Source organism: Hyla sarda, chromosome 1 (assembly GCF_029499605.1).
Source record: "Hyla sarda isolate aHylSar1 chromosome 1, aHylSar1.hap1, whole genome shotgun sequence".
Taxonomy (NCBI): Eukaryota; Metazoa; Chordata; class Amphibia; order Anura; family Hylidae; genus Hyla; species Hyla sarda.
This window is the reverse complement of record NC_079189.1, coordinates 55613805-55626320: the sequence shown is the minus strand read 5'-3', so window position 1 is coordinate 55626320 and position 12516 is coordinate 55613805. Positions and strand designations below refer to the sequence as shown.

Sequence of the window (12516 nt, the reverse complement as noted above, 5' to 3'; positions counted from 1 at the left end):
AAGTTAGAAAAATGCAAAATTTTCAAATTTTTCATAAAATTTTCAAATTTTTCACCAAGAAAGGATGCAAGTTACAATTTTTTTTTACCACTATGTTAAAGTAGAATATGTCACGAAAAAACAATCTCGGAATCAGAATGATAACTAAAAGCATTCCAGAGTTATTAATGTTTAAAGTGACAGTGGTCAGATGTGCAAAAAATGGCCGGGTCCTAAGGTGTAAAATGGCTGGGTCCTTAAGAGGTTAAGCATACTGATTTTTTTTTTACATAAAGTTATAGCGGAAGATTTATCATTGGGCGCATTGATTTTTACAGGTGCACCTATGCATAGATATGTGTACATATACGAATTTATCAAATGTAACTTTCGAATAAAATGTCGCAAAACCCTTAAAAACACTGCAAATCTACACAACCCCAGACCTGGCTTACAAAACTGCCTTTGAAGAGCTTTTTTTTTTTTTTTTTTTTTTTTTAAGTTGCACATGTATTGCGCAGAAGGGTAAAACATTGCAGACATGGCGGCTGGAGGTCCTTTCCGTAAGAATTGTGCTGTGTTAACTTATGTAAGGTTTTTACTCACATTGTTTTTTTTCAATGATACGTGCCCTTTTTTTTTTTTTGCCCGAGCCCCTGCCCTCCAAAATGCCTGTACACGTCCCTGAGAGGGACCCTCTAGGATAGTGGTCTTCAACCTGCGGACCTCCAGATGTTGCAAAACTACAACTCCCAGAATGCCTGGACAGCCGTTGGCTGTCCGGGCATTCTGGGAGTTGTAGTTTTGCAACATCTGGAGGTCCGCAGGTTGGAGACCACTGCTCTAGGAGGTTTTCAACCTATATTCCACTCCAGGATGTGAAAGCTGAACTAGAGGGTTCAAGGTCACTTCCCAAGAGTGGTCCTAGTGGGGGTAGCAGCTGGTCCAGCAGAACAGGACAAGTCAGTGCATTGCACATTAGAGTCAGTTAAAGGGGTACTCCCGTGGAAAACTTTTTTTTTTTTTAAATCAATTGGTGCCAGAAAGTTAAATAGATTTGTAAATCACTTCTATTAAAAATTTTTTAATCCTTCCAGTACTTTTTAGGAGCTGTATATTAAAGAGAAATCCAAAAAAAAAAATGCATTTCCTCTGATGTCATGACCACAGTGCTCTCTGCTGACCTCTGCTGTCCATTTTAGGAACTGTCCAGAGCAGGAAAAAATCCCCATAGCAAACATATGCTGCTCTGGACAGTTCCTAAAATGGTGAGCAGAGGTCAGCACTGTGGTCATGACATCAGAGGAAATGCATTTCTTTTTTGGATTTCTCTTTAGTATACAGCCCCTAAAAATTACTGGAAGGATTAAGATTTTTTAATAGAAGGGATTTACAAATCTGTTCAACTTTCTGGCACCAGTTGATTAAAAAAAAAAAAAAAAGTTTTCCACAGGAGTACCCCTTTAAACACAGGACAAGATTTAGGCATGAGTCGTGGTCAGGCAGCAAGGCAGATATAGGCAAGAAAGTTGGGGCAGGCAGAATAGGTTAGGAGTTGACAATCCAGGTCAAGCACAGAAGAGACGGTACTGTACACAGGGGTCATACAGTGGAGTCAGGAAATCTGAAAACCTTTGGAATGAACGCAAGCAGGGCTTAAAGGGGGACTCCACTGCTCAGCGTTTGGAACAAACTTTTCTGAACGCTGGAGCCGGCATCCAGAGCTTGTGACGTCATAGCCCCGCCCACTCATGACATCACGTCCCGCCCCCTCAATGCAAGTCTATGGGAAGGGGGGTGACAGCCCAGTACCCCTTTAAGTCCTGCCGAAACGAATCAGTTTTGTCTAGAGGGATCCTTTAAATTAACTTAGTCCTAAGGACACGACTTACCAGCAACTGTATGTAAGGAAGCAGTCTGAAATCATGTAGTCCATTTAGAAATGGAAAGCGCTCACTTACAGCTTCACATATATAGGTTTTATTATGGTTAAAACATTCAAGTAGATCAGTGGTGGTATTGAACATCGGGTATTGTCCTCCATTAAATGGTGCAACAAACTCCTCAGTTGGTTCTGCAGGAAAACACACAAAGTTGTCGTCAATTATTCAGCAATCTTGACCTGACTTGTCAGTATTGGAATATATTAGTATTTTCTCTAGATTATTAGGAATTTTAATAATTGCTACTCCAATATGACAGGAAGCCAGCTGTGCCTGGTAAATAGCTCTCCTTTAGAGATGAGCGAACTTACAGTAAATTCGATTCGTCACGAACTTCTCGGCTCGGCAGTTGATGACTTATCCTGCATAAATTAGTTCAGCCTTCAGGTGCTCCGGTGGGCTGGAAAAGATGGATACAGTCCTAGAAAAGAGTCTCCCTAGGACTGTATCCACCTTTTCCAGCCCACGGGAGCACCTGAAAGCTGAACTAATTTATGCAGGATAAGTCATCAATTACCGCGCCAAGAAGTTCGTGAGGAATCGAATTTACTGTAAGTTCGCTCATCTCTACTCTCCTTCATAATCACAACTTTACTGTTCAAACCTGCCCATTTTCACAGGACTGACTGTCGTGTATGGTGGCCTCCTGAAATAAGGATCATAGAATTTCAATGCCCAATCTCTCATACTTCCTGGAGATACCGTAAGCTTCTGCCATAGGTGCTGGACAGAAGTTTACTGTGTGCTTGGATGAGCTGAGCGTGCATGTGTACCCAACCTGCACAAATACCTAGGTGACAGTGCCAATCATTTTGTAAAATATGCATATTCTTGGGTCTTAGGAAAACACATCTGAAAACTTTATACTAATATATGTGTGTGTGTATATATATATATATATATATATATATATATATATATATATATATACATATATATATATATATATATATATATATATATATATACATATATATATATATATCATACAATGGTCTTTTCTGGATCATTGTAACTTGAAACCAGACTCAACATACAATGCTACGGACAGTTCAGATCTTCCAAACGTGTCAATACCCAGAAGAACTGACCAATCAGAATTGGCATTCACTGGTAAAACCCCTGTATTACTGAAGTGCATGCACTGACTGGCTGTCTGGTAGTGCCCCCTACAGTAAAAGGGAGGTACTACATGTTCTGTACTACTCTTTACTTTTGCCAGGGATAGCTGCTCTAGGTAAGGGCGGTTCCATGGGACACTTTGCTTGGGACACTGTGTGTACTGTAGACAGGGCCGGCCTTAGGGGTGTGCAAGCTGTGTGGCCGCACAGGGCGCCATAGCAACAGGGCCGACACAGTTCGCACCAAGTATATATAATTTGTATTGCCCAATGCCCGGGATTTAGCCCTGCTTCGTGCAAGCAGCGCTAAATGCCGGTGTAATGAAGAAAACTGTGCCCTGTAGCGGAATGTGACCCTCCGCACAGGGACACAGTTTTCTGCTTTGCAGGTCGCTCTCATTACATTCCCACTACCCTCCCTCAACTGTGTCCCTATGCGGAGGGTCACATTCCGTTTCAGGGCACAGTTTTCTTCATTACACCGGAAGGCTTCACTTACCCCGACCTCCTCCGCGTCTCCGGTTGGTTGGCGGCCCGAGTCTGAAGAGGGACGTCGCAAATGTGACGTACCTCCGCAGACCCGCACAGGACGTCAGTGACGTCACTCGTCAGGGCGCCGCCGGAGAGAAGAGAAGCGCAGTGCAGGTCAGGTGAGGTTGTCCATGTGTATGTGTGCACGTGTGGGTGTCTGTCTGTCTGTGTGTGTATGTGCATGTGTGGTTGTCTGTGTGTGTGTGTGTGTGCACGTGTGGTTGCCTGTGTGTGTGTGTGAGTCAGTGGGATGAGGGTAGGGGGAACAACAATGCTACCGAATTTGGGGAACCTGCTACTACCTAATGTGGGGAAACTGCTTCTTCCTAATTTGGGGCTATACTGCACCTAATGTGGGGAGCTATACTGCACCTAATGTGGGGAACCTGCTTCTTCCTAATGTGGGGCTATACTGCACCTAATGTGGGGAGCTATACTGCACCTAATGTGGGGAACCTGCTTCTTCCTAATGTGGGGCTATACTGCACCTAATGTGGGGAGCTATACTGCACCTAATGTGGGGAACTATACTGCACCTAATGTGGGGAACTATACTGCACCTAATGTGGGGCAACTATACTGCACCTAATGTGGGGCAACTATACTGCACCTAATGTGGGGCAACTATACTGCACCTAATGTGGGGAGCTATACTGCACCTAATGTGGGGAACTATACTGCACCTAATGTGGGGGAACTATACTGCACCTTATGTAGGGAACTATACTGCACCTTATGTGGGGGAACTATACTGCACCTTATGTGGGGGAACTATACTGCACCTTATGTGGGGGAACTATACTGCACCTAATGTGGGGGAACTATACTGCACCTAATGTGGGGGAACTATACTGCACCTAATGTGGGGAACTATACTGCACCTAATGTGGGGAACTATACTGCACCTAATGTGGGGAACTATACTGCACCTAATGTGGGGGAACTATTCTGCACCTAATGTGGGGGAACTATACTGCATCTGATTAAGGGGGACATGGGACTGATTAAGGGGGCAGGGGACTGATTATATATTTTTAAAAAATATTTGTTACAATGATTTTTTTCCTCTTCGTGTATGTTTATGGGGTAATGGGGGGGGGGGGGAGGGGGGGGGGCGCCACAAGGTTAGCTCGCACAGGGCGCCTGAACACCTAAGGCCAGCCCTGACTGTAGAGTACCCTGAAGAAGCTCCTGTCCTCTACATAGACAGTACTCCAACACCTTTTTCTTACTTTTATATGTAAGGATTTGCTTTACCTGTATTGGTTCTCTACTTATTTTTCTTTAATCCTTACTTCAGAACCAATTATCAGGTTTCCATAGAGTAACAGTCTCAACATACAATGGTTTCAACATACAATGGTCATCCTGGAACCAATTAATATTGTAACTTGAGGGACCACTGTATGTATATATATGTCTTTATATGTCCAATATATATGTTCACTCCTATCATAGATTACAGCTCAACAAACCAGCATGTACGAGCCGGTACCATCTGGGATGCGGCAAGTCATCCCCCCCCTCATTATGAGGTATATACAGAAAATAGAAATCAAAGTACCTCGTAGTATGTCCTGTAGACCAGGATATAGCTTCAGGTAACACTGCTGGAATATATACTCAAACACTATATTTAATTTCAAGTCCTTCTTCTCGATTAATGACAAGGATTCGTATATGACGCGGGAGACTGGCCTTTCATCCGCCTGCAGTTTCTGTAAAATAAATTTATACTTTTATGGATAAAAAGTATTTTTTTCCCTTAATACCAGTGATAATAACCATCACTTCTGGGTGTGGTGTATAAAACTTCTCATCCTAAATGATACAGTAAACTAATAATCCCTGTATAGCATGATTTTACAGGAATCCTTAATCCAGGGGTACTCTGGTGGGAAACAAATGTTTTAAAATCAACTGGTGCCAGAAAGTTCTACAGATTAGTAAATTACTTCTATTTAAAAGTCTTAATCCTTCCAGTACTTATCAGCTGCTGTATGCTCCAGAGGAAGTTGTGTAGGTCTTTCCAGTCTGACCACAGTGCTCTCTGCTGACACCTCTGTCTGTGTCAGGAACTGTCCAGAGTAGAAGAACATTTTTAAATAGAAGTAATTTACAAATATGTATAACTTTGTATAACTTGGCACCAGTTGATTTGAAAACATTTTTTTTCCACCAGAGTACCCCTTTAAATACACTCCCCCAAAAAATAGCAATGCAAAGTCTTACCAGTGACTCGGATTCAGAGAGAATCGTAAGATCTTGTAACCCATGAAGAAATGGAAACCGATCTGTAATTGTTAAACAAATCTCAACTTTATCCTTTGCAAATATCAGGAGGTCTTTCTCTTGATCCGCAGTGCTGTGTATGGCGTACCGGTACTTTCCTTCTTTGTATTCTGTGTAGAAAATCCCAAATAATTCAAGAGAGATCTCATAAAAGAGAAAAAATCTTACTGAACAATTCAAGTCATATGAAATTCTATTCTGAACATCAGTGTTCGCTAGTGTCGAGCCAGAATTTTTGAAATGCGAAATTTTACAGCGAATATCAGCACTTCGCGATTTTGCAAATATTTAGAATATAGTAATATATATACGTAATGAAAAATATTCGTTTTTTTTTTGCGAATATGCAAATATTTGCAAATATGCGTGAATATCGGCACTTCCAGTCAGAGAACACTGATCCCTCCCTTCTTTTAGGTGAAAGATATAATCGCGCATGCGCACTATGCAAATTAAATTATGAATTTTTGCAAACATAACGAATATGCGAATTTTGCGAACATTGGACAAATATTCGTCCATATATTTGGGAAATATCGCGAGTTCGAATATGGCCCCTGCCGCTCATCATTGGTGTTCGCCATCCTGTAACTCTCCAGCTGTTGCAAATTTACAACTCCCATCATACCCCAAGGGACAGTTGGGAGTGATTGTCCGGTGGCAATTAGTGTGTTGTCCAAAATGAGTGGAAGGCCTGCAGGTTCTGTAGATGACGGAGGGGATATTATCCTAAATAGTGGGTTTTAGTCTTGGCAGGTTTTTTGCCACTTTTTCCCCTGCATTTTTTTCTTCATTACAAGTCATGTGATTTATTCATTGTGTGACTTAAAGAATACCTGTGATCAAACCATATTTTCTAATCTTAATCAGATTATATTCCCTAACTACTCAGATTATATTCCCTAACTACTCCTAACATTACTTTTGCCCTTGAAAAAAATTTCCCCGCCATGTCCCGCACACACTTCCTGAGTTTGGTCTCCTGCCAGGCCGGGGGGAGACCAGAACAGAGCCACCTAGTGGATGTTTTTTCAATCACATTAAAAACAAATAAAGGTTGAGAATTTTATCAGCAAGTTTGCTATGGGGATTTGTTATGGGGATTTGCTTCTAAACTGGGCGGTTCCCGAGACAGGTGTCATCAGAGAGCCCTTAGACAGAAAAGAACAACTCAACTTCATCAGCTCATAAGTACTGAAAGGATTAAGATTTTTTAATAGAAGTAATTTACAAATCTGTTTATAACTTTCAGGAGCCAGTTGATATATAAAAAAAAGTTTTTCCTGGATAACCCCTTTCAACTCCTTCACTGTATTTGCAGCTATCACTACTGCAGGAAGGCTATTTCATGCATCCACTACTCTCTCAGTAAAGTAATACTTCCTGATATTACTGTATAAATCTTTGCTTCTCTAATATAAAACCATGTCCTCTTGTAGTAGTTTTTCTCCTTTTCAATATTCTCTTCTCCTTTACTGTGTTGATTCCCTTTATGTATATAAAAGTTTCCATCATATCCCTCCATCATATCTTTCTTCTATCTATATGTTAAGGTACTTTAACCTTTTGTGGTGGCCCAGTACAGGAGTTGCACCCCTATACCCTTGCAGCCCTGTCAGACAGACTCCATGTCAGTGACCTCTGGGCCCCCCTGTACTTGTATCTTATGCATCATCTTAAGTGCCTATGTTATTAAGTGTAATGTACATATAATGTTGTATGCCTTTAAGTATTATTGACATGTGATTGTAACCGGGGGAAGGTACCAGTGACCATGTGACCTACATGGTAACCTATGGGACCCCTCCAGAGTCTCCCCCATATAAGCCCTGGGTGGAGCTTCCTCTTTCTTTTTGAGTCTTTGCTGAGCTACAGTAAGGTCAAGTCCTGAGAGAATGTTTGGTGTCCTTGGAAGGCCCAAAGTCTACCACGCAGCCATGACTCCACAAGTTTACTACCCCACAGGTGAAAGTAAAAACTTGGTAAGCTACAAATGGGGTGAAGTCTGTCATAGTCTTAGTCAAGTCAGTCCAAGTCAAGTCTGTCTCAAGGCAGGGTGGCCCAGCATCACATTTTCCAAGTCCACTATAATTCTCAGCAAGCCCTGAGGTCTCTTAAGTCACTTATCACCTCCTTGGGCCTAGCCAAACTGTATAGACTGTTACACCTGTCTGGCATCTGAGCCATTATTTGCCCCCTTGCCTAGCCCAGAATCCAGCAGTATACCTTCGGGTGGTGTAGAGGTAAAACCATGCCCTGGCGTCACAAATGCAAGGGGTTAATGCCATCTGCCCCTAGGGTAACTCCATCTGCCCTCATCACACCCTCACCACACTTTCCTGGGGAGTTTTATCCTTCAATTCATATACTAGTTTAGTAGCTCTTCTCTGAACTCTCTCCAAAGTATTTATACCCTTCTGGAGATACGGTCTCCAGTATTGTGCACAATGAGTGAGGTCTCATTAGTGTTCTGTATAGCGACATGAGCACTTCCCTCTCTACTACTAATATCTCTTCCTATACACCCATGAGCACTTCCTTCTCTACTGCTAAACCCTCTTCCTATACACCCATGAGCACTTCCTTCTCTACTGCTAAACCCTCTTCCTATACACCCATGAGCACTTCCTTCTCTACTGCTAAACCCTCTTCCTATACACCCATGAGCACTTCCTTCTCTACTGCTAAACCCTCTTCCTATACACCCATGAGCACTTCCCTCTCCACTACTAATACCTCTCCCTATACACCCATGAAAACTTCCCTCTCTCTGTCCTGTGAGCTGCGGATATTCTCGGGCATGCATGCTGCTCCTGCGATGGGCCCACTGTTCTATTGTTAGCTGTGTTTTTACACTTTGCTGTATTTACTGTATTTTTGTAATATACAGTATATATGTACTGTACCTTAAAAAGGGAGATGAAGAGTGACCCCTGTACACCCCAAATTGCCCTGTATATAGTGTAGGGGGGGGGGAGGAGTTGCCCAAGACTGGTTTTAGTCACAGCTGTGTGCAGAGCTCCAAGTGGGCTACAGTGTGGAAAGGAGTTGGAAGAAGTGTGATGTGAATCTAAGGGAAGCCTAAAGAAAAGCTCTTCATCAAATCAACCCTGCCATTCTGCAAGTGTTCACCGTACAGTCGGTAAGTCATACCCTGGCAGTGTCAGAAATTGGACCTTAGCAGAACCCTAGTCAGAGTGGGATCTCTCTTAATGTTTAAGTCTCAAGTCTATCTAATTCAAGTGGGTGAAAAGCTTCATAAGTCCCAGAAAGGCAACAGGGCTCCCAAGGGTTAAACTGCATCCCTTCTACTCTGTTCCGTACTGCAAGAGTTGTACCATCTACTCCTGCCTAAGTAAAAGACAGTTATACGTAACCTGGCATCAGTGTGTTTTTTGCCCTGTGCCGGGCCCAGGAGAAGCTGTCTCCACCTCGGACCAGTCTATCTTGCACCCCTGTGTCACCACATACTGCTAATACCTCTCCCTATACACCCATGAGCACTTTCCTTTTTCTACAGCTTATACCTCTCCCTATACACCCAAGCATTCTGCTGGCATTTCCTGCTTTTCTGTTACATTGTCTGCCTACCTTTAAGTCTTCTGAAATAATTACTCCTAAATTCCCTGACCAATACCTTACCATCTAGACCAGTGGTCTTCAACCTGCGGACCTCCAGATGTTGCAAAACTACAAATCCCAGCATGCCCGGACAGCCAACGGCTGACCGGGCATGCTGGGAGTTGTAGTTTTGCAACATCTGGAGGTCTGCGGGTTGAAGACCACTGATCTAGACCTTCTGCAATATCACTGATAAGGATATTACACAGAATGGATCCAAGTAAAGATTCATAAGTCCTGCAGTTCCATCACACAATTACTTTTTTCACAGTTCCATCACACAATTTTCCATTACACAATTTCCTTCCTAGCAGAACGCCCATCTTCTTACTGTGTACAGAACTACAACCTAGCCCAACTCACATGTATGCATACAGTGGGCAGACTGAAGTTCCTTTTTGCGGGGGGAAAAAGCCTAAATTAATAGGTTTGGGTTTGAGAGATCTGTCCCCTTATAGCCATGAAGTGATGGCCTGTTGTAATAATTAGAGTATACCTTTAAAGGGTACCTCTCATCAAATAAACTTTTGATATATTTTAGATTAATTAATGTTGAATAACTTTCCAATAGCATGTTAATGAAAAATATGCTTCTTTCTATTGTATTTTTCCCGATCAGTCCTGTCAGCAAGCATTTCTGACTCATGCTGGAGTCCTAAACACTCAGAGCTGCCAGCCTGCTTTGTTCACAGCCAAACAGGCTGTGAACAAAGCAGGCTGGCAGCTCTGAGTGTTCTCCTTTGTGAACAAAGCAGACTGGCAGCTCGTAGTGTTTAGGACTCCAGCATGAGTCTGAAATGCTTGCTGCCAGGACTGGTAGGGAGACCCCTAGTGGTCATTTCTTCAGAGTGGAAAATTAAATAAAAAGAAGCATATTTTTTAATAACATGCAATTGTGAAGTTTTTCTGCATACATTAATCTATAATATATCAAAAGTTTTTTTGATGAGAGGTACCCTTTAATTTACACGAGTGAATAAAACAATCATGGATAATGTAACCTACCTTTATAAATTGGATTTAGATCGGGATATCTTTTCAAGAAGGATTTTTGAAACAGGATCTCAAAGAAATATTGTAATCGGATGACCTTATCCTCTATCCAGCAGAGACATTCGTACACCACTCGATGGACATTCCTTGTATCTCCAAGCAATTCCTGTAAGAAACACAGATTATTCTGCATGCAGTTTTTCTTGCTTTTTCCTCAAAATAATATGCATAAGTACATGTGTTTTGTGGCCTTTTTAGCTGATTCAAGTATTTCTATTGAAGAGTAATATAAATATATAAATGCAAAAGACGTGTTTTAAAGGGGTGCTCCCATGGAAAACTTCTTTTTTTTTTTTTTAAATCAACTGGTGCCAGAAAGTTAAACAGATTTGTAAATCACTTCTATTAAAAAATCTTAATCCTTCCAGTACTTTTTAGGGGCTGTATACTAAAGAGAAATCCAAAAAAGGAAATGCATTTCCTGTTATGTCCTGACCACAGTGCTCTCTGCTGACCTCTGCTGTCCATTTTAGGAACTGTCCAGAGAAGCATATGTTTGCTATGGGGATTTTTTTTTCTTCTCTGGACAGTTCCTAAAATGGACAGCAGAGGTCAGCTGAGTGCACTGTGGTCAGGACATAACAGGAAATGCATTTCCTTTTTTGGATTTCTCTTTAGTACACAGCCCCTAAAAAGTATTGGAAAGATTAAGAATTTTTAATAGAAGTGATTTCCAAATCTGTTTAACTTTCTGGCACCAGTTGATTTAAAAAAAGAAGTTTTCCGTGGGAGTACCCCTTTAAAGCCTATGGAAGTCTATGTGAAACAAAACACTGCAAACTGACTAATAATGCCATAGTTACAGCATAATGCATTTAAAAAAAAAACTGACCCAAACAATGCACCCCAAGGGAGAAAAACTCCATAAACAAATGAATATTGTAGATATAGCATTTTCAAAGTGTTGTTCGGCAAAATATATATATATTTTTTTATAAAAGTGCTCAAAATGTGTGATTACATAAAAAAATCCTTTACTTACCTCCCTTGTTTCCCCATAGGCACCCAGTCTCTGCTGAACTCTGCTTCCTGGAGCTGCAGACAATACGAACATTGCCGCTCCGCCAGTTACTGTCTGCTGTGACCAATGAATGGCTGAATGGCAAAATATGCCAGTTCTGGGAAGCGAAGGTCATCAGAGACTGAGTACCGTCAAACCGGAAGCTACAAAAGGAACAAGAAGGGAGGGATGGAATTTTCACACATCCTGGGCACTTTTCTTGAAAAAAAACTTTTGTTGCTGGATGACCTTTTATACTTCCCTGTTGACTTACAGCTAAAATCTGGATGGAGCATTTTTGCAGAAGAAAAATACATGTGTCATAGAGTTTTTTAAACCAGTTAAAGGTCAGTTTCACAGTAGTGTAATATGGACACATATTTGTGTTTGTATTACAGTTGGTAGGGGGGAGTCCTAGTGAATGACCTGCAGAGGGCTGGGACCACAGTAACAATGGCTACTAACAGTAACACCCTACGCCGCCAGGGACTCAAATCATGCAGTGCCAGACGTGTCCCCCTGTTTAAGCCAGTACATGTCCCAGCCCATCTGAAGTTTGCTAGAGAGCATTTGGATGATCCAGAAGAGTATTGGGAGAATGTCATATGGTCAGATGAAACCAAAAGTAGAACTTTTTGGTAAAAACTTAACTCGTCGTATTTGGATGCTGAGTTGCATCCAAAGAACACCATACCTTCTGTAAGGCATGATGCTTTGGGGCTGTTTTTCTGCTAAGGGACCAGGACCACTGATCTGTGTAAAGGAAAGAATGAATGGGGCCATGTATTGTGAGATTTTGAGTGAAAGCCTCCTTCCATCAGCAAGGGCATTGAAGATGAAACGTGGCTGGGTCTTTCAGCATGACAATGATCCCACGTACCACCCAGGCTTCGAAGAAGTGGCTTCGTAAGAAGCATTTCAAGGTCCTGGAGTGGCCTAGCCAATCTCCAGATCTCAACCGAATTGAAAACCTTTG

The 12516-nt window shown here is 41.9% G+C and overlaps 1 protein-coding gene across 9 annotated transcripts in view; it reads right to left on the bottom strand.

Moving 5' to 3' along the window:
• The window catches only part of LOC130353397 (uncharacterized), a 143234-nt gene that overhangs the window by 49686 nt on the left and 81032 nt on the right, over positions 1–12516 (bottom strand). For all 9 annotated transcript variants that reach the window (XM_056555059.1, XM_056555058.1, XM_056555061.1 and 6 more), the window contains 4 exons: positions 10493–10646; positions 5807–5976; positions 5139–5292; positions 1872–2053 (listed from right to left, as the gene is read on the bottom strand). In XM_056555059.1, coding sequence (XP_056411034.1) covers positions 1872–2053; positions 5139–5292; positions 5807–5976; positions 10493–10646 — 660 coding nt within the window. The remainder of the gene's footprint in view (positions 1–1871; positions 2054–5138; positions 5293–5806; positions 5977–10492; positions 10647–12516) is intronic.